The 23,481-nt window shown below is 33.8% G+C and overlaps 1 protein-coding gene across 8 annotated transcripts in view; it reads left to right on the top strand.

Moving 5' to 3' along the window:
- Positions 1 to 23,481, top strand: part of LOC121376524 (tyrosine-protein phosphatase Lar-like) — a 324,342-nt gene that overhangs the window by 270,118 nt on the left and 30,743 nt on the right. For 7 of the 8 annotated variants that reach the window (XM_041504426.1, XM_041504419.1, XM_041504420.1 and 4 more), the window contains 4 exons: positions 15,473 to 15,573; positions 16,527 to 16,725; positions 19,378 to 19,389; positions 21,506 to 21,790. In XM_041504426.1, the coding sequence (XP_041360360.1) occupies positions 15,473 to 15,573; positions 16,527 to 16,725; positions 19,378 to 19,389; positions 21,506 to 21,790 (597 nt within the window). The remainder of the gene's footprint in view (positions 1 to 15,472; positions 15,574 to 16,526; positions 16,726 to 19,377; positions 19,390 to 21,505; positions 21,791 to 23,481) is intronic. The other variant, XM_041504424.1, reaches the window with a different exon arrangement.

Raw genomic sequence — 23,481 nt, 5'->3', positions numbered from 1 at the left:
ATTCTCTCTTTTTTTTTTGAAAAACACCCCACCAGTTTTCTTGCAATAAATTTTGTTAAAAGATAAGCAAAGTTTCTATGTGCTAGGACATACGGTGTTTGATTTCTTTCAAAAAAGGAACGTAAATAGATTTGACAAAATTGTCCTTCATCAATGAGTGGGGTTTTTTTGTGGTAGATGTTGGGGTTGTTGTTTTTTTGGTGTGGGGTTTTTTTTTTTTGGGGGGGGGGGGGGGGAATAGTTTAAATTCTAACTTTAACTATTGATTTATGTTCTTTGCATATTAATGTTAAATTAAAATTGTAGACACTAATATTATTTCAATTTACCATATATGCTTAACATAATTATTTGTATAGCAGTTGATTGGGGGGGGGGGGGGGCACATTATGATTTTCCATCTACTAATTAATACAAGTAGTATAGTAACATGCAATAATATGAAGAGGAAAACTCAAGGAAAGCACATACACAACATGCACCTCAGCTTATAAATATATTCAAGCATGAGGATTTTTACTGTTATTGAAATCCATTCTTTTTGTCATTCCAAATACAGCAAAACCCATCAAAACCAGATCATCAGTAAACCAGAATTCCCACAAAACCAGTCTTATGGTTCTCTGGCTTAGAAAGCAGTCTCATGGTTCTCTGGCTTAGAAAGCAGTCTCATGGTTCTCTGGCTTAGAAAGCAGTCTCATGGTTCTCTGGCTTAGAAAGCAGTCTCATGGTTCTCTGGCTTAGAAAGCAGTCTCATGGTTCTCTGGCTTAGAAAGCAGTCTCATGGTTCTCTGGCTTAGAAAGCAGTCTCATGGTTCTCTGGCTTAGAAAGCAGTCTCATGGTTCTCTGGCTTAGAAAGCAGTCTCATGGTTCTCTGGCTTAGAAAGCAGTCTCATGGTTCTCTGGCTTAGAAAGCAGTCTCATGGTTCTCTGGCTTAGAAAGCAGTCTCATGGTTCTCTGGCTTAGAAAGCAGTCTCATGGTTCTCTGGCTTAGAAAGCAGTCTCATGGTTCTCTGGCTTAGAAAGCAGTCTTATGGTTCTCTGGCTTAGAGAGTGTTCACTGTGTATCATTTCTGTATATTGTATAAATTTAGTGTATAAATTTTATTTAAATACAAGCAGGGAGGATAGGTTCTTTAACGTGCATTGATGGCAGTGTCAGGTCAGCTATAGGTTTCATCTGATGTGAACTGTGTATGTAATAAACACACACTATTAAACAAGTTAAAAGATGTTACTATGATGTAAATACAAGTACCATATTGAAGCTATGCTAATATAAGCGTATTACTGCATTTGTAATTAACACACACTATTAAACAAGTTAAAAGATCTTATTATAATGTAAATACAAGTACTGTATTGAAGCTACGCTAATTGTTATAGTTCCATATGTTGGATTATGATAATATAGGGTTTAGATTGGAAAACCAGCTCTTGCTTATAAAACGTTGTTATCCTTGGCACCGCCATCCATCTAGCAGTGCTTGTTTTTATTAGCTAAGCTTACTGAGATACTTATACCTTATTTACAAACCGAGTGCAAGGTGCTAGCTGATGTCCTATTTACAAATGTACATTTTGTGAAGTTAAAGTATTTAAACCATCATACAGAGGCACCACCATTAACTAGTCATCTGCAATTAAAAAAAAACACATGCCAGTCGGGGGGGGGGGGGGGGGGGCTCAAACATAGCCCATGGCATTGCTGATTGTTACGGGCAATTGCAGGGGTTGCACCTGTCTTGAGAGGACACCAAATTATGGGGCCTGGAAACATACATTAATATGTACTAAGGAGCTACTTGTCTCAAGGGGCCACTTGACCATTATCCCAAATAAAGTAACGTAGTACAGACTATTCTACATTAAATTAAAGATCGACTTGTGTCTAAGGCTCATTTTTATGTATTCCTGTAAGTGGACTATTGGGTGGTTAGTCATTCCAATCAATACATTACAACTGGTATATCAAAGGTGATGTCCATTCAGTTCTAATAGAAGATTCCTTGCTGTACATTGGTGTAACATTCTAGATTAAGTGACACAATCACCATATAGCTACCTAATAACTGTGTTGTTGTGTCCTTTAAACATCCCATTCATTTAAGAAACTGCTGGACCCACCTACTTTACGGTATACATGTATTTCATTTATAGTTATTTTCGTGCTTATGTATCCAATTAAGGTTCAAGCACACTGTTGTGGGCACACATCTCAGCTATTTGGACTGTCTGTGGGTTAGTTGATTAATTGTTATTGGTTAGAGAGACGTCTGTTTTGTGGCCTTACACCTACCCATTGAGTTGTTAAACTCACTCACGGTTTGATCCAGTACCTTGCAGGAGGTGAGTCCAGTACCAACCAGTGTTTACTGGATACTTATTATTACAATACTTCTACTCAGAGTGTAAATATATATTGACAGTAAAATCTCTCTAAAAGGGAGCGGTAATGTAATGGAACAGTACTTTTTATGTATAGAGTGCATGTTTGTACAGTGGTGTAATTGGGAAATGTTAAAAGCACCTGGGCTGCATGTCTCCTAGCTGCAGAAGATGCATAACAACTGTGAGAACCATCCACTGCATGCTATCCTGTGATAACCTTCAGTTACAAGGCTTGCTAAACACTGATAGCACAGATTACCTAATATATCATTTACACACAGGTGGTAGGGTAAGTGGTACACAAGATAAACATTTAGACCAAATAAGATAGTCCTTCAACCTTTCCATCAAATTTCACGTACTCCACGTTCAGCTATATATGCGAAGCAGTATAGATAGTTCTTCAACTTTCTCATCAAATTTCATGTACTCCATTTTGTGCTATATACTAAGCAGTATTGTGTCAGTGGTTTTGAACCAGTTTGATTTTGGTTGACAGAATCTTGAGTTGATTAGATAGGTTTGAGATGCAGTAGATCTAGCCGTAGGTTGTTTTTTAAAGTAAGTCTTTGAACCTTCAAATAAAAATCACACACGTTCCTTAATTTCCAGTACATGTAATATTAATCAGTATGGTGCAGTACTTGTGTTTTATCTAAGATCCTGATTTTTTTTTGATTTAAAAAAAAAAGAAGTTTTTTGATGAGTTTTAATTTGGCCAGATATAATAATGTGTGTATGCAGAAACCATTAGTTGTGATCAATCTATGGGAATCTGTATGCAGCAAGAGTAATGAGATGTAGTTTGGTTGGAGGTTACCTATCTCTCACACGCTACTCCATTAGTCTCTGTTCTGAATGACCCAGACGGCCTCAGACCACAATTAATTTCGCTATATGTTTCTATATAGCCTTAGTGGCTATAACATTTTTATTAATATCAGCAGGCCCGTGAAGTTTTGTATGTACCTTTGCCTGCATGGGGGACACACACCCTGAAAAGGACAACCCCTGTTGTCCAGCTCTTTCTCCCAGCATATTGGTTTAAACAGACACACCCTCTAAACCAGGCCGGAGTACACCCATTTTACACAAAAAGCACTACTTTTGCATGGGCCGGAATTACCACAAACAAGTCTTCAATGTCAACAAGTTACACATGTTTACAAACTACATGCTATCCCCTGTCACTTCAGTCAAACAGTTGCCACTTCATAGCTGTCTGCCATGAAATAATCACAGTCAAACAGCAGACTACTTGCGCGGTGAAACTTCCGGATTTTGGACAACCAAATGGGAAGATAACTGTAATCTGAGGCCAGACATGTGAGTCATGGCCCGGAACAGTGTGCTTGAACCTTATTTGGAAGATAAGAGATGTACATGTAGGTCAGTGCCAGATCTTCCACTATACTAGAACAATCTATAAATGGCCCAAGGGCCCTGATGGGCCATTTTTGTTGTTGGAAAACTAAATTTAGGCATGCTTTGGTACACAAACATGAAATTATAGGTCAGGTCATGTACGTTGTAGCCTGCCCATGTCCATAAGAGTCAGGCATATGTGTCTTTAGCACAAGTTCTGACTTCAATAGAAATCTACCTTTTCAGCAGAAGATACTATCTGGCTGAATGCTTATATAACTTTAACAAGCTTATCTTGTGATGTAATTACATTTTTTTTTTTTATGTCTAGTTAGCCATTATGCCCAATAGATACCAGATGCTGATGTTTCTGATCTCTTCTGTTAAGTAAATACTAGGGGGAAAATTTACAAATTCATAGGTACTGTTTGCTACATTTGTTGTTTGAGGAAACCTGATACTAGAACTAATGACCTAGCTTGTCAGTCCTGAGACCATGCTCCACTAAACCTGATGGTACCAGCCTGGTTTGTTGTTTCTCTGTACACTTGTGCTAATAGAAGAAAGGTTATGCAAATACCCTCATGGCTTCTCAGCCCACCAGCTTCTGAAGCATATGGCTACAGGTGGCTCCACAATCTTACAGTTTGCTTGGTTTTGACCATTGATTGAATCTGTATAATTTTGTAAGTATTCTCTTCAAAGCCGCTTATCTTTCATGTGGATTTACCTTATGATTATGACAAAAGTAGTATGTGGTTATAAGGAACGAGACTTAATTAAATACTGTAAATAATGAAAAAAAAGGTTTGTGGGCAAGAAATTAATATGAAAAATACTTGTTTAATCATTGTGTTTAGTTGATTATCTACCATTTTAATATTGATGTGTAGTATTGTATGTTCTGGGTAGATGTTAAAAAGGCTTATTTTAAACCTATGCATTAATAATATGATGCCATAAATAGAGAATTTACAGTATTTCTCAAACTAATATTGGAATTGATTTCTGTACTGGAGTTATATTTAAAATGTAAAAGGTAGTGATTATTAAAATAATCATTTGCACTGACATATATACACACTTACATGACTTTAAGGGCCAAATTTATGAACCTTGTTCTTCTTAAAGTTGATTTAAAGTTTAAGAGAAGAAACCTGCTTCCACCACATGGACTATCGTACTGCATGGCTGTAGGGGTGTTTTATATGCACCTATCCACAGACAGAGAAGCAATTAGTCATGACGCAATGGTTGGGACAGAGAAAAACCCAATGGGGTCCATTGCACAAAATCCTGGATTGTTAAACTCCATCCACCTATGTACACCTTTTGTCTGTTTGCTCATTACCCCCTCCCCCATGTACAGGCATACATCGTTCTTTCATACTGAAAAGTACATTGTATACAATTAATATTTGGAGTATGTACTACCAGTAAACCTCTTCCCTCCCCCCCCTACTCTCTGTAAATCAGGGTGTACATATTTTATGGATGGCTGATTTGGTTTACAGAGCTTTGGGTTGATCCTAGGACTCATCACACCTCAATTGAGTGGTCTATCACTGACCTACTCAGCTGATCGCATCTATGTCACAAGTACTGCAAAAAAAAAGTAGCCAGACATGAAAAAACCCTGGCGTTACTTGATGGTATGACTAATCCTGTATCTTTCACTAATGATACATCTACTGGATTGTATAATGAGACACAATATTATTGGACTTGTTGCAGCTTCTCCTTCCCCTTGATAGACTCATCTTGAAGCACTTCAGTTCTCAAGATCAGTACTTTGCTTCAGTAATGAGCTACAAAGATTTGTCACAACTAATGATCGTAGCTGTAAGTAATAACGCTGAAGCCAAAAGAAGGAAGACATTTGTAGCTCTTGCCTTGTGTTATATGATTCTGCTGTTTCAGGTTGATGCCAGCTTGATTAATAATGTTATTATAAATATAAATACAAGCATAATGATCTTATTGATGTAGAATTTGAGGTTATAAAACACATTAGCCAGTAAGTTTCCATTTTGTGTGTGTGTGTGTGTGTGTGTGTGTGTGTACACACAAGCATGCATGTAAAAAAGGGAGGGAGAGGTGGGTGTGTAAGGGAGGGAGAGAGAGGGAGAGAGAGAGAGAGAGAGAGAGAGAGAGAGAGAGAGAGAGAGAGAGAGAGAGAGAGAGAGAGAGAGAGAGAGAAGAGAAGTAGGTACATAGGTAGGTAGGTGTCATTGTCTATAAACCAGTTGGGGAAGAGACTCCCATTCTAACCAGTGACTCGCAGATAAAACATAAAGTTATGAAGTACAGACTGTTTGAAAATGCACATAAAGACCATGCATTTCCTACCAAATAGGCAGTAGCATATTTGAGCCAGCAGTAGGTCTTGCTTCAAGTCAAGACCACATGTGACAATTACAAAGTTACGAAGCATCACTGATTAAACAGTGCAGTGGGGTAATGTCAAACATCCTTTTCCTCCCAGCTGAATACCATCATGAGTCAATGGTATCTGCTGTGATGATATTGCTCATGCTTACTTTCACTCCATGACATGTCTTGCAACATGCCTTGAATTTGCAGGTATCAGCATGGAATGTCTGCCAAGCTTTACCATGTAGTGTGACGGACATTGGGCCATGTTCTGCTCTTGTTAAATGGACTGTACCAAGAAAAGAAAAAATTAGTGTCATGTAAAGAAATATGCTTCTTAACTGTTAAATCATATTCCATTCATCACTTACTATTTATTGTCTTTTTTATATATATATGAAACCATGAATGTGGAAACATTCTTCTCGACTGTTATGAATACACACACACAAACATACCTGTACATTCAGGGTTTCTGCCAGAGGACACGAAGGGTAAAATTATGTACCTTAATCTTGGACATTAATGGATACATTTAAATTTTAATTTTTAGAAAGATTATATAGTAAGAGAACAGCTGTTTAAAAAATTTCCAAGTAAATAAAATACAGTGTTGAATTTAAAAAGATTTCAAACCCATAACCACCTCGTAGGAGCACTTATGGTCTGTTTTGTTTTTATTATGTACACTCAAATTATTTTCTGGCAGAAAGCTTGACATGTGTATTATTACTTTTCCAGGAGTTGATTATAGTCTGATTTTTGTCTCGCCATGACGAAGTAAAAAGGCAAGATATATGCACTACTTTTTTCGAACGGTGGTGACAGCATCAACTTTTGTGATAAATTTTTATGTTAAGATCAGTATCTCTCAAACTATAAGTCCTAATGAAACATGGTTTGTAGTTGCATTTTTTTTTATCTCAGTGCACTGATAAAGTTTATGGTAGGTGAGAAATTTTATTTTGCAGAAGTCTTGTTTATTAAAGAATTTCTAGTTTGATTTCGTAAAAATTGTGAAATGTGTTTGTTATGGTAACTGATAAGCTTTGAAGAAATGCAAATTTTTAATGGTCTAAATTGCCTTCAAGTACATTAAAGACACATTGTCATTCTAATGGTGTTTGGGTTGGATGGAAATATTTCTACATGCTGAAAGTTGAGGTCTAACTATTTTAGTGGATTGTTATCATTGGGTAACTACTACATTTAATTTGCCTCCGTTCCATTTGTAGGAAAAGTTTCATTTTCATTTTGTTACCCTACAACAAATGATTATGCATTTTCTACATTTTAAACTTCCTAATTAATGTCCCCCAGCAGATTTTACTTCATGATTTGTGTCACTTGTTTCATTTGAAAAGATCATTGATAATCATATCTGCACCTAATGTAGTAATTCAATTTTATGGTTTGAAAGTTCTTAATTCAGCCTGGGGTTTTTTATATATATATTGTTACAAAAAAAACCTGGTTGTTTTACAAAATATGTACATGTTGTTCAAACTAAAATTTGATACTACTTTATGTCAACTTTGTTTTCTATGTTGGCCATCTGCTGTGAAGATTACATTCTGTTTAACAGAACTTGATATGTCCTACTTAAATAAGCTGTTTATTTTGCAAACTGTGTTTTGGGGTTGGGTTTTTTCGTTCTTTCTTTTCCAGGTTTGTCTTAACTATGAATACATTTTGCATCAAAATTACTACAAGCTTATCTTGATTTTTCTTACAAAGAAGAGAATGATTTATTTTCTTCAGTGATGATAGACAGTAAAAGAAAGAACTATTTGTTTAATGATACCCGAAACCACAGCCGTTTTGGGGTTTAACATAGTTAATGTGACACTTGGTGTAGATGGTGAGAGAGAAAACCCAAAGCTTCCACATATTGAGAAACAAGCTTTCTTTTATATGCAGCATGCTGATATATATTTATACCATTCATGGGGCACTAGTTAAGATAGGAATTATCCTATTATCCATTGCTTCTCAGGCTCAATGTTGATTGAGAATTGCTGATATTAGTGTGACATTGTTTTTTAGGGGTTTCTCTGCAATTTTCATTTCGAGATATAAGTGGGTGAAATTTGCAAGATTACAATATTTTTGCTTATTTTTAAAAAACATTCTGGTTTCATTCTCATTTATGTTGAAGCAGTTAGTTAGTCCTACTTCAAAATATATTCATAATGTTTTGTCGCAATGGTGTAGGAAGGTGCCAAAAAGTGGGGGTGGGAGCACACTTTGATATTTACACACTTTTACACTATTATAAAGCAAAATATCTACACACACACACACACACACACACACACACACACACACTTCCTACGCCAGTGTTTGGTTCTGATGACTGGAAACCATTTAATATAACTTTGGTGTCCCAACAGAAGCTGTCATGTAGAAAATTGTCCTGATGAATTGAAATGATAAACGGAGGTCTAATAAGTTAGTATCGGATGACTGAAGATTTCGTTTACCATGACCAGTTGTTTGTCTTTTAATTAAAGAAAAAAGAAGAAGATTATCTCGGATTATAGTGACACAAACACAATGGTATTCAGCTGTTACAAACTTGAGTCTCTTGCTGTTCATCAGAACAGTCTTTTGGCATCTTAGACCTCATCCATGCAATATTCGAGCAAGATATGTTTTTTGTGGGGGTTTTCCCTTGTGGTTTGATCATGGTGTTGTTTTCCTTTCACTTGAATGGAATGTAACATAATTTTTATGTGCCATCTTATCTAAACATGCTGTATGTTTGATGGAAGTGATAGATTTAGTAGCCGTGGAAATGCTTCACATTTGGCCCATTGTCACTAAGTGAGAACACCCAATGCCTGATAGCTAACCAGACTTGCTTTGATCTGGTCTTCCTGCTCATTGGATATGCTTGGCCACTGGCGCCAGTCATTTCACCACCTCCAACTTTTTATCTCGTGTCATCTGATTTACAGTAAAACAGTTACTGTGCACTTTTTTGGTCTATGTTTCCTCATAATATACACACACATGAAGGTGCTCTTACTGTATTTGATCTTATGCATCAGTTGTTTGGGCTAATAGTCCAATTATGTTGGTAACAAGATGTAGAGGCAGTAATCTTGAATAATTCCTGCTATCTCTTTATGAAATGCAAGGCATGAAGCATTCCTAGAATATACCTCACAATATGTTTTTAAGAGTAGAAATTAGGCCAAAGTGAGCCCCACTTTTTTATGCATGTGTTTATACAAAAGATTACAAGACAACTTGTTTTACTGCTGTTATTTATTTGGCTGTTGTTAACTGATTATCTTTAAGAAAGAAAGAAAAAAAGAAGAAGGTGAAGGGTTAGATGCTTGGTAGTGAGTGGATCTTATTAAGACGCCTTTAGCTGTCAGGTACCTGGCAAACATCCTGAAGAAACAACATACTTTCATTTCCAACCAAGATCTGTAGCTTCTGGTTATGTGTAAAGCATTTGATTTACTAGAAGAGAAAAAAAAATCAAACATGTTACAAGATATTTTTTTTTTAATGCTGCACATGAAATTAAATTGTATGTTTGCCAAAATTGTCAGATAGCTTTGCGATCGGTATGCCATCTTGAGGCAGCATTTGAAATCATGATGACCTTCACACCTGCTAGAACCTGTTCAGGTAGATGGAAATGTCAAAGTGTAGGTACTAATATCCTGAACAGACTGCACTCTGTGCATGTGACTGGCTTGATGGTCCGTACAGTGGTTAAGCCATCTGCTTTGAGGCTGGTTCAAATTTCAGCACTGGCTCCAACCCAGAGAACCTTATGTGCATAACACCTTAACACCAGTGCTATGTATTTGGGATAATTTAGAACAGTGCATCTCGACCTTTCTTATTTGGGGGGCACAGTTTTCAGTTTAGTCATGTACTGCAGCTGTATTTTATTTTATTTATTCAATAGTTGCTGAAATCAACAGCTAAAATCACCTTTTTCGTTCTAGATATAAAAATTACTGCTTTGTGAATTAAAGCTTGTCCTAGGATCGATCCCCATCAGTGGGCCCATTGGATTATTTTTTATTCCAGGCATTGCTCCACAACTGGTATAATAATAAAGGCTGTAGTATGTATGTACATTGTATTATCCTGACTGTGGGATGGTGCATATAAAAGTTACCTTGAAAAGAGTAGCCCATGGAGGTTGCCTCTTTCAGACATATAACTAATGTGTTGAGTGCATCATTAAATAAAATATTTCTTATCATTCATCATGTGTCACACTGCACATTGATGTACCATGCCACACTGGTTTAAAATATCTGATTTAGGTAAGAAAGATGAGAAAGAAAACACTTTTACCCCATGGTAACTTCCTGTGACTAAGGTACAGTTGTTAAATAAACAACTGCGGTTGTCGTGCCTTTATCACTTTTGCCAAGCATCAGTGGCAAGCACCTTTTGATTTAGTATGCAAGCCCTTTGATCTAATTATCAGACCGACCATCAACAATGGTTCCGCAAGTGATAGCTCTGAATGCTCTGCTATAGGTTCTAACTCATATTCTCTTCCATTGAGATAAGAAGCCTCTTCTTTGAAGTGGAAATATTGTCTTGTCTTAAGTATTATACCATAATAATTGTTACGGTGAAAGATGACCATTTGTTTTTTAACAGATGCTGATTAAATATGTGCTGGAATGTCAGTACTTAACATTCCTTTCCTTGCCTGATAGTTGAATAGATTAATGCTAGACTCAGACTTCTGTGATGGTCCAGTTGCCAGTTTGAGCACTCTTACAACTCTATTCTCATCATATACAACTCCTACAACCAATTAAAAGTTAATCTGAGCACATCTATCATAAGTTGATAATTGGGGGGAGGAATTACAACACAATTATCAAGTTGGCCAACTCCATCGTGACAGTTGATAGTCTGATCCTAACATAAGCAAGACTTTTTTTTTCTTTCTTTTTTTCTTTGTCATTTTACCCTAAGCATGTTTGGTAGGTGGGTGGAGGCTAGTGTGAAATTCTCATTTACCGGTTTGTTCATTTACAATAGCTATGTATGAGAACATAAATATTTACTTACATGTATTATCAAAACAATTTTTATTTTTATTTCCCAATACAGTTATTGACATACACCTACAAAATATAGAAACCGGACCTGTGTGTAAAACAGAATGCCCTGTGTTTGTCATGCTCTTTATGGATCTCTATTATTATCATTCCCATCCTAATGTATGGGCTAGCTCCATTATTAAACAACAAACAAGGTAAAATATAGAAACCGGACCTGTGTGTAAAACAGAATGTCCTGTGTTTGTCATGCTCTTTATGGATCTCTATTATTATCATTCCCATCCTAATGTATGGGCTAGCTCCATTATTAAACAACAAATAAGGTAAAATATAGAAACCGGACCTGTGTGTAAAACAGAATGTCCTGTGTTTGTCATGCTCTTTATGGATCTCTATTATTATCATTCCCATCCTAATGTATGGGCTAGCTCCATTATTAAACAACAAACAAGGTAAAATATAGAAACCGGACCTGTGTGTAAAACAGAATGCCCTGTGTTTGTCATGCTCTTTATGGATCTCTATTATTATCATTCCCATCCTAATGTATGGGCTAGCTCCATTATTAAACAACAAACAAGGTAAAATATAGAAACCGGACCTGTGTGTAAAACAGAATGTCCTGTGTTTGTCATGCTCTTTATGGATCTCTATTATTATCATTCCCATGCTAATGTATGGGCTAGCTGCATTATTAAACAACAAACAAGGTAAAATAGTCGATATTTTGGCATATTGGTTAATGCGTCCCTTCTACATCTTGGCCTCATTTTTCCTGTCTGGGTATATTTGTGTGTAATATTATTGGAGGCTTGGGAGAAATTGGATTTCCATTTGTTTGTTGTTTGATTTATTATCTTTCTCTGTTGCCGGGTTGACCTGGTTTTCCGGTCACAGAGTATATGTGTTATACAAGTGTGGTTTTGTTTTAAGTCTTTGAGAAGAAATGTTTACTAAAGGTCAAGTTGAGAAGAACATGCTGCTCTGATCTCTACCTAAAGCCTTTCATAGTGCGTTGTTTGCTGTTATTATTTTGTACTTCGGGGTGTGATACTTAGAACAATGGTAAAGCACTCGCTTGATGCACAGTCGATCTAGGATCGATCCCCTTCAGTGGGCCCATTAGGCAATTTTTCATCCCAGCCAGTGCATCACAACTAGTATATGTGCTATCTCTTTGGGATGGTGCATATAAAAGATCCCTTGTTACTAACAGAAAAATGTAGCTGGTTTCCTCTCTAAGTCTATATGTCAAAATTTACAAAAGGTTTGACATTCAATAGCCAATGATTATTAATAAATCAATGTTCTCTAATGGTGTCATTAAACAAAACAAACTTTAAAAAAAATTTAACTTGTACTTGGGAAATTCTGTTATAACATTGTGTGGAATTGTTAATGATAGGGTTATCCGAGAATTCAGTTATACAGTGTTTTATTGGAGATTATTTGGTTACTGTTGTTACATAAAGTATTACTGATTGGCATGTAAGATGGGATGTAGTCACCAAACGTGGCAACTAAAATAACACAGTGAGAACTGGCCATTGTTATGGGGGAGAAGGGTGTTCATTTTAGTTTCATGTGCCATTTATGCAACTTCCAAATGACTAGACCAATACACTGGTTACCATGTACCTCATTAGGTTCTCATGCTTGACCACTAACCAGTTACACAAATGTGATTCACCTAACTGAATTATGTAAACACTCCAGTTAAACCAGATTTTTAATTTTCATGTCCTGTACTTAAATAAACCAGAAACATTTTTGTTGCTCTATATTCATAAGAAACATAATCTGCAGTTGTGCATAATCGAAAACAAATTAATATGTATTTTTTTTTATATATAAAATAAAGTAATACACATCATTTAGATAAGATAAAAAATGGAAGTCTTTTTTTTTTTTTTTCTTTCTTTTTTTCTCTTTTCATACATTACTGTAGTACAAAAATAAACTTTTAAAATACATTTAACATAGAATTCTAATGAACACTTCTCTTTCATTTCCTTATATGGGTCAAACTAAAATAGACAAACAAAAACCCATTGTGAATCTGAAAAGCATATTGAAAACTGAGACTTGTCAGTTCTAAACGGTTTCCTCACTGACATAGCGGGTTTGAAAGAGGGTACCTCTAGTGCAGATTGGAAAATAAAAAAGAGAAGTCTTTTTCTATCATTGTGATAACAGGCTGACATGTTGGACAGAAAAACACTTTTTATCAGGCCATTGGTGTCTATTGAATGGGACAAGTGTAAACAAATGAAGTAGTGTTTTGTCGGTGCCGACAAGAATAAAACAGTTTCTGTAAGTGGAAAGAACAAGCGGTAAGGTTAATAGTGGCAATAAAGATACTGTTTTTGGCAGAGATGTTTATACCTAAAGGACTTTGAACTGCCAAGAGTTGGGGTTTTTTTTTTACCTTTTCTCCTGCACATCCAAACTTCCCTGTTTACTGCAGTTCCTTTCCTTAAACATAAAAAGTATACTAAACCCAACATGTATCTCATATTTGTTTTGGAATCTGAAAACACATCAAGTTTAGAGAAAAAACTACTATTTTTTACAGTCCATCAGTATTTAAAATGTAATCTGCATTAACATTAATTCTGTTCGATATTTACTTGTGTATTGATTTAATATAATATGTAATACATTTATTGATGTCTGATGCATCTATAGTCTATCTCATTTGCCTATAAAAATGCTTTTTGTAAATAATTTCAGTTTGGTTTGAGATAAGAAGAAAAGTACAAGTGTTTTGGAAATAACAAAAAAAAACCCACCTATTTTTGTGTACAATTTGACAAACAAACTGCTCAGATATAAATAGCTTGAAATAAATTCCATAATATAAAAAAGGCATTCCTTGTGGGAATAGTATAGTACTAACCAAAGAAACAGTACATATCACTTTTTCTAAGCATCGTCGCAATATCCTGCTTTTGTAAATGTCATGTTTGCATGTGTCTTGGTTGTTCTGTTTTGTGAAATACACATAATAGCATTGTAATATTATTTAATAATTAATAAATTAATAACATTAGTCTTCTTTTTTTTTTTAATTACTGATTTTTTTTTCTCTGTAATTCCGAATGATGTTTATGTATTTCTGGATTGTAGTGCTACCTCAAAACTTTGATGAAAAACCCATAGCAACCACTTACTTCTCAGGACCTCACAAAGGTTGTCAGATTTTTTGTCCAGGCTCATGTGCATCCCTGGAAGCTAGCCTTAGTACCCATAAGGGTTTTACATCACTCATTTACTAATCAATAAAACATTTTATTTTTTTAATCATTCACCATTTTGAATTGTTTCAAGCTGTTATCATGCACGGTTTGTACTTGGTGATTCCATAAAAGGTGACTGGAATTCCTTTGCATGTTCTAAATTTATTTGATAGCCATTTGATTTTTGGCACACACAAATAAAAAAGAGAGAAAAGTATTGATGTGCATGGATGCCATTACTATAATTATACATGTGCATGTGTACATTATTATTATTTTTATATTAAAAATTAATGACGAACAAGTAAATTTTAGTTATTTATATATTTTTCTCATCAGAATTTGTATTATTGTTATTGTAGACGTACACATAGCTTTTGCATGTTCATGTATTGACGTCTTCTTATTGATTTTGGTCTTATTTTGTGCCATATATACTGTATATAATTTTATTATATTATGAATACTTAACTTCACTTAAGCATATTCAAGTACAATAAAATAAATATAAATAAAACAAGATATATTTTTATTAACTCACTCAAATATTTTTTAAATAATTTTCTATTGTGTCAGTAATTTACTTACTAATATATTAACCAATATATTAATATGAAATGTTTATTGTTGCTGTCATGTCATCTGGACTTAGAACATATATTTTAGAGTGAAATATTAATTGGAACATAAGAAGTTTGTTCTTAAATTGTTAAAACTGTTTTTATGATTTTAATGATTAACCTGTTATATCTGTGGTTCTTGTATAGTGGTGTGATGGTTTTGTTAAAAATACTACATAGATGTTTTAACACTGTACTGACATATATGAGTGTACTGTTGACATTATATCATGCATTGTGTGTAATTTGCAAGGAAAAATACGACTCCACAAACTTCTAGCATCTTGAATAAGGTATTTTCATTTTGTCAACACATTTCTGTTTCAGTCGTGTGTTTTGGGTTTGGATCTGAGGGGTAAATTTTATTACTTTTTTAAAAAGTAAATAATTTTAAATATTTTAACGTTATTTTTGTCTTTTTCTAGCTCCTGGAAGTCCACCTCGAAATGTACGTGCTCGTGCCGCCAGCTCAACAACTATCATCGTGTCATGGCAGGCGCCACAGATTCCTAATGGAATAATTGAGGTATGAAATACGTTGTGTTATATCATCCCATTTCATACAGCTGTAGGGTGGTGTTTCTGTTACCGCAAACCAAACCATTATTATTGACCATTTAGCAAATTACATCAAAGTGATGTTAGTCCCAGTGGAATGATCATACTTATGTGAATCCACTAATGTTACTTTGCCAAATATGAAAGGTGCTCTCTTTCTACATTTCTTCAGTTTTGTACAAGCATCATTTCACAAATGCTTTGTGTTCTGTTTCGAATTTTCCATAACTTGAGAGATAAAGGGAATTCATAATGTTCGTAACCATTGCCACTGTGCATATGTACTCTTTATGTAATGTAAAGAAGGTTTTGTGAGTGTGTTTGTAGTATGTGTAATCAGCAAACAAAACTGATCTGAAGATAATAAATAGGATTTTATTGTTGCTTAGGACATTAATTGTCTATGCATCGCAAAGATCTATAATGTGCATATGGGTACATCATGGCACGTCGTGTTTTAAATGTAATGTCTGGCAATTTTTGTTTGTAAATGAAAACAAGTGGAAAATTATTTAGCACTGAACTTTGGCAATAAAATTCATTGGAAATGAAAAATCATTTGATGTGGAAAATGCATGTTAACTTAATATAAAATGTAAGCTAATTTTGTGTCCAATAATATTCCAAATGAAAGATAAGAATATTGACTATCTGAAACAAGCAGTAAGTAACAACATGGAATGTGGTATTCCATTTATTAAGAATTTTACTTGTTTTAATATTTTATAATGATTGTCAAATTCATTGTGAAAAAACAAGAAAACACAAGTCCAAGGGATATTTGAGTGAACTGTAAAAGGCTAACAAAAAATACAGAAAGAATATCAATGTTGTTGTTGTTTTGGTTTTGGTTTTTGGGGGGGTTTTCAACAATGTTTTACAAACATAAACTGTGTATTAAAATTAATGAAAACATTTCAGGGTTACAAAGTGTTTTACACGCTGAAACCTGAAAAGCCAATATTCTTCTGGGACTCGCAAGATGTGATGAACGACAACAAATTGACGACAATCAGCGGCCTGCAACCCAACCAAACATACACCATAAGTGCACTGGCATACTCGAGCATTGGCCAAGGGCCCATGTCACACCCTATTCAAGTTCTAACTACTCAAGGAGGTAAGCTGATAGACCAATCCATTTTACCAGTCCTGCATGAATATGCTGTACTTGAATTCCTTTCAGGGTAGCTTTTGACAAGAATGCCGATCACCATCACCTTTCAGCAGAATTCCATCAATTTGATTTTTTTTTTTTTTTTTTAAACTTAATTTTGTGTTGTTTATTCCCAATTATCCATGCATGGATTTCAGTGCTGTAGCATGCGATACGTCACATGTATTTAATAACTTTGTTTTTTTACAAAAAACATGGGAGGTAATGCATGATATGTGTCGTGTTACCATAATGACTGAGGGAACTGCATGTGGATTGCTAGTTTCGAAATGAGACAAACATCAGGAAATGGTGATTAAGAAGCTTGTAAATAACAGAATCATTCTTCTAAATTATTACAACAGCAGTGGTTAAACGTCCAGTTTGTCAGTTATTTCCCTTGTCTGAGGAGGACAATGTTTTATTTTCAGTGCGATATCATCTTTCGATGTGCAATAAGATATAAATTTGGTCAAAGGATTTCCTAAAATAGAAATTTGGAAAAGGTGGAGTTTGTATGAGATGTACTTAGTTATTTACGGTAATTATCTCAGTCTGTTTGCCATCATCATACTTCAAATGATTGGTTTATTAATATCACACTTTCTTCTCTATTTGAAATATGCCACAGACTTCAAATATGTGGAACAGAGTTGTGCATAATATTTCCAAAATACAAACTTGTGACCCTGATTAACACTGCTGTTGTTAATAGTTTATGTGTGAGTAATAAGCGGTTAATATTTCTGGTAATTAAATAATTCCATATTGCTTGATCCCATCTAATGTGAACAAACTTTCTTCTGCAGACCTTTTAGTTCTCTTGTTTGACCTTTATATGATTTATTTTTTACTTTTTGTTTTTCAACCTGATTTTCTCCCATTATTTTTGGGATTCTTTTCCCAAATACATTTGATTGATAATTTATAAATACCATTTCTGCATAAATGGATTTAATATGTATCATTTTCTTTTTCTGATTTTGAGGGTTACAAGTATTTCTTTCAATTTATGTTGATTTAAATTGGTTGGTGACAGCTAAAAGTTAGGGGTTGATGGATTATACCTTTTTTTTTTAAATCTTTTTGTTTGTTGTTGTATCACTCATCACAGAGTAAATTGTAACACCCAGTGTTAAAAGCATATTCCAAATTTTTCTTTTAATTTCACAATTTTTTGTTAATTGTTTTTTTTCTTTTTATTTGTTATGATAAAAGAATTTGTCCCACAATAGTGTGTTAAAGTTCAATTAATAATCTGTTAAAAACATTTTATACGCCATGCCACATTGGTGATTTGTCACCATGGCAAGATATTGGAATTGTTTGCTTGACTGTTTCATGTCATTGCAGCGAATGCCCCAGTGTTCGATGGTAAGTCAGGAGCAGCCAAGGTATTGCAAAAACATTTGTGTAGCTGAAATGTACTTTGAAATCTTCTCTCCAGTTTTAAACTATTGAACAATCTCATCCAGACTTGGATATACTGCATGTCTGTTGTAACATTTCAGAGTATTTATTTATTTGTTTGTTTTTCTTCATCAGTGTTCTAGGAGCTCCTGTCCGAAGCATTGAGTGACATCATGGCTCGTCAGAGCTAGTTCTGGCTTACAGTTATCTCCCTTTTTTCTTGACACTTGTTTCCTGGTTGTTTGTCCGTCTGCGCTGTTTTTTGACGCTGAGCGAGCCATTGAGCATGCTCTGTTTGCTAGCTGTCATTGGCTGTTTTTTTTTTATTTAGTGGGTTTTTTTGTTTTTTTTAATATGTACATTTTTTGCTAAATGTTAGCGCGATTTCTCAATATGTGTTGAGCATTATAGAAAGCAGACTTTGTCTTCATTGTCCAGTGAGTAGAACTGCGGCTTGCAGTTTCAACTAGGACGTTTTTGGTGCAACACCCTGATCACAATTTTCTCTTTATATCTACACATTTTTATTGCACCTTTTTCTTATCACATCTTGGGTTTTTTTAAAAAGAAGTCATTTATTATATCTAATAAATAAACATTAAATATGTTCACTTTTACATTAGATTTATCACTAATTAAATTGGTAATAGTATTATGTAGAATACACCTGTTACAATTTTTTTTTTTTTTTAAACATATATATGTATACTAGTTTTATGTGTGTGTGTGTGTGTGTGTGTGTGTGTGTGTGTGTGTGTATATATATATATATACATACATACATACATACATACATACATACATACATACATATTTAGTTATTTATATATATATGTATATATGTGTATATATATATATATATATTATCATACTAGTATATGATTTATGCTGCTATGCTATACAATATGCACTAATAATTGTTTTGGCTGATGTAAGAGATATAGATATATATATATATATAGATATATTGCTACATGCGACACTGTTTCTATAAAGTCATGCATGACAACAAAGAGCACTAATTAACATATTAAGCAGTTGTCAGACTTACTATTTGCTAATTTATGCTACTAAGCGCTTGCAAGCGCGCTGTTTTTCCATATCTTGTACATTGTGTTTAACCAATGTAATTATGTCACTGTTGATGTTTTACATGTGTCCTAACTAATTTCATCTTGATGTTTCTTTTCTTTCATCCATCAACAGCGGGGCCCCCAGGTGAGGGTGCTAGTAATTCATTTGTATGTTTTGATCTCTTTCATGTTTGACGATTCAACACTGTCCTGTCATGCATTTCATCATCATGCGCATGTTAACCCAGTATCATCCAGTGCTCTATGGATAGCGGGTTAGCGCTATTCAAAGTGTATTCCATCTTCACGAAGGCTTTAGAATTAGATTAATATTAAAAATTACTTTTACTTCTTTTTTTATTATTATTATTTTTCTTTTCTTTTTGTTATTACATTAATATATACCTCCAAAAAATTAGAAAAATAGAAAAAATAAAGAAAATTATTATTTTATTTTCAAGAAAAGAAAATTATTATTTTATTTTCAAGAAAATAAAATATCAGGAAAGGTTTTCTTTTTTGCTGTTTGTGATTTTTTCTCTTTTTTCTGAAGAGAATATTTTTCATGTTGTAGATTTAAAAAATAATAATTTAATAGTAGAATATTCTGTACCTGAAGATGGGATTAGCTTTGTTTAAAAATGCATGACACCTTCTGTTCATAGCGACCAGAAGGGTTCATGCAGGCGTGATGCGTGGAAAAACATTTCCACTCTATTTTTTTGCGCATTTATTTTTGCATTTGCGAAAATCACTGATTTTGCATTGAATGTTTTTGGAATGTAAATATTTTTTTTGCCAGCAATTTTAAAATTAAATCGGTTTTCACAATTGATTTTTCACATTATTTGTTGAGCAAATCGGTCGCAAATTACTTTCTGGACAAGATTTAGTTTTTATTTATTTTACAGTTAAAATTTATGCATGAAATATCCACTAAAATATTTATTTAAAAACACTTTTGTAAACTCAAAATTCATATATGAAGACTAGATGGTGTTTAACCCTTAACTCCCCCAAAATCCACTTGGACTGGTCTGATTTATGAATGCAGACCAGGCTACAGTGAATCTGGGGGGTTTGTTTGAGATATTTTATTGTTGTGTTGTGAGATATTTCTGTGAGATTTTGGGTGGATGTCATTTTATTTTTTTCTTGTCTGTAAATATGAATGTTTAATTATTTCCTAGAATTAAAGTTAAATTGCTTTCATAATCATCATCTTTAAATAAAAAAGGATTTCTTGTGTTTTTAAATTTTACAATAATGCACGGTATAACATGCCAATCTAGCTTTCTCTCCCAAGATGCATGATTAGACTACCTTAACTGGGACCATAAAATTATGCTAAATGATTTTATGACTTTTAATTTATAGGTTTTCATTAGGATAGACAACTTTTCAAATAATTGGAGGAAGTACCTTTTAAGTATTTTAAAAATGGGGGATGGAGTTTGGTTTTTTGGGGGTCAAAACAGAATGCTATTAATAGAATTTTATTATTTGACAGTTGAAGAAAGTTAAATTATGATTAATTATTTGAGGTCCCAATTGAGATTACATTTGAGTATCTCAGCATAATACTCCATTTATGGCTTGATATTTTATTTGGTTGTGCCAAACATTGGTCATTCTTGGGTTAATTAGCAATACAAATAGTTGTGGGGATACAACTGACAATATGTATAAAATAAGGGAAATTTTGTCCATTTCTATAAATTAAAACAAAAAAGTGATAATTATTTCATAAGTTGGTATGATGTACTAAAGACTGATGAATTTAAAGGTGAGGAAGAAAGAATATATTGAATAATTAAATCTGTGGTAAACTGAATGTTATACATCACTGTCATGACTCATCACAAAATAGCCTTAGATGAGTGATTGGTTTTCAAAAAAATATATGTATACAAATCTGATCTTTTTAAAATAGTAATTAATTTGTTTGATAAGTGTAAGAAAAAAAATACTGGCAAAAATTTAGGACCAGATTATTTTGAGATACCCTAAGTAAAATATTTGCTACAATTTTTTCAAATATATTTTCGCTAAAAACCAGCATTAAGTTGAATGAAGACAATTAATGCAAGTCGCTGAACTGCTCTGTGCATGCTAACTGTTCAAAGCAATTTATTTTGAGATCAGTTTCTGCTGCGCTTGAATTAACACATATACATTTATTTATATATATATGCATGTAAATATCCAGATATAATCTTGCTTGCATTTTTAATCCACATTTAATTTAATTTTAATTTCAGTCCCTTTCCAACCAATCAATCTTCATGCGGATCCAATTTCGCCCAATGACATTGAGGTTTTTTGGGATGCTCCCCAGGAAGTGGACAGCATTACGAGTTACGAGTTGTATTACAATGACTCGCACTTCCGTCAGAACGTGCGGATCAGCATCAACCCTCCCGTTGAGAAATACAAACTCACGGACCTGACTCCTGACACGGTCTACCACATCCAGGTGTCGGCCAAGTCGCACCGGGGCGAGGGTCCGCGGACCCCGACAATCCAAGTGAAGACGCTGCAGTATGGTATGTACTGTGCTTTTTTGTAAATTTTAATTTGTTTTGTTATCTAGTTTTAAAAGTCGTCCCAGAGTCATGTTGCTACTTGTGTTACCGTGTGTCAGTCCAGTGTGCAGACCTGTTATATGGTTGTTAGCTATTGTGAATATATATATATATGTATGTAGTCATATTGTATATGTGAAGGTAAGTGAGGTTGTGAACCGTGGTTGAGGCCTGTGCAGAGTTGTTCCTCTTGGTTACAGGTATGTATGAATGATAACTTAGAAAATACCTTTGCCCTTGCCCATGGACCTGTAGGTGGAGGTGGGGGACGGGGGCAATTTTTTAGTTTTTTCCCCAATGCACAGTGACGTTTATTTTTGTTGTTGAGATACGTGTAGATATTATTTATTTCTGTATGAGTAGTTCCCAGTCACTTGTGTGTACATGTGTAATATATACCATAATTAGTAGTTTTATCAGAGTAGTTCCCAACTACCTAGTATTCAGCAGAACATTATTCCCGTTATATAGTGCTTCTTGTAATCAGTATTTTATTCTTTGCAAAACCTGTAGAATATGTCCCATTTTCATGTAGCATTTTCACTATTTAATCATTTAAAATATCTTTACTGAAGCAAAAATAAATCTACATCCTTACTGAACTTGTTTCAACATAATCTGTTTTTATTAGCTGTTAATGTCGAGTATAAAAATATAAGTGTCTCCATTTTGATTAATAATTAATAATAAACTAAAAATTTATTTTTACCTTGAAAACGGCAAGAATGAACAAGAGAGGTGGTGAAGAATTATATAATTATTAACTCAATTTATTACAAGACAAAATATCTGTCTTTGAGAGAGTTGGCAGCATGGTGTTATATATATATTGTTTCTCGGTTATAGTCTGGATCTTGATGGGATATTTGCAAAAAACATTATTCGTATGTAAGCTGTATGACAAAGGGTACAAAATAAAACATTCCCGACTAATATTTAACAGAAAAAAGGTGTTAGAATGCACAGCAATATCTTTTTATAAACATACTACAGTAATCATTTGTAAGAATATATGAAAAGTCTGCAAATCCTAAATGTCAGGGAGTTTAATAATTTTATTTTGTTCTCAGTTGATCTGCATTGTTTATTTATTTTTTGTATTTTTAAAACATTATTATGTTACTTTGTAAGAATAGTCCCGCTAGAGATTGTATTTGTGTTAAATACCCAGCAATGTGTTGTTTAATTTGTATCAATTACGGTTATCCTTGTGTTACCCAGAAAGTTATTGCACTGATGTATTTATTTATTTTTTATTGAAATATTTGTTTACCCATGTTTACACAGATATGTTTACACAATTATTAACTATATGCCATATGTTTTTGTGTGTATATGTCAGTGACCACCAGCTAACATCTAAAATTATATTTCCCAGTAAACTTTTGAGGGTTTTCCTTGTCTTTTCTCAATTTTATGTTTGTATACTTCATAAACACTAATTATGTATTGCTGTTGAATCAGTTTTATAATAAATATTGACCTGAATAAGACGAGAAATCTAAAAGGAATAAGTCTAAAATAATAACACATGGTTTATATACATTTCAAGTTGCTATGTTTTTACGGCTGCATAGTTATGACAGTTAAAATTATTAAAATAATAAAATATTTTAAAACATATTTTATTTTTGATGATACTTTTCTACAAT

The sequence above is a fragment of the Gigantopelta aegis genome, chromosome 6 (assembly GCF_016097555.1).
Source record: "Gigantopelta aegis isolate Gae_Host chromosome 6, Gae_host_genome, whole genome shotgun sequence".
Lineage (NCBI taxonomy): Eukaryota > Metazoa > Mollusca > Gastropoda > Neomphalida > Peltospiridae > Gigantopelta > Gigantopelta aegis.
The sequence above is the reverse complement of the archived record's forward strand: the minus strand, read 5'-3'. Positions and strand labels throughout refer to the sequence as shown.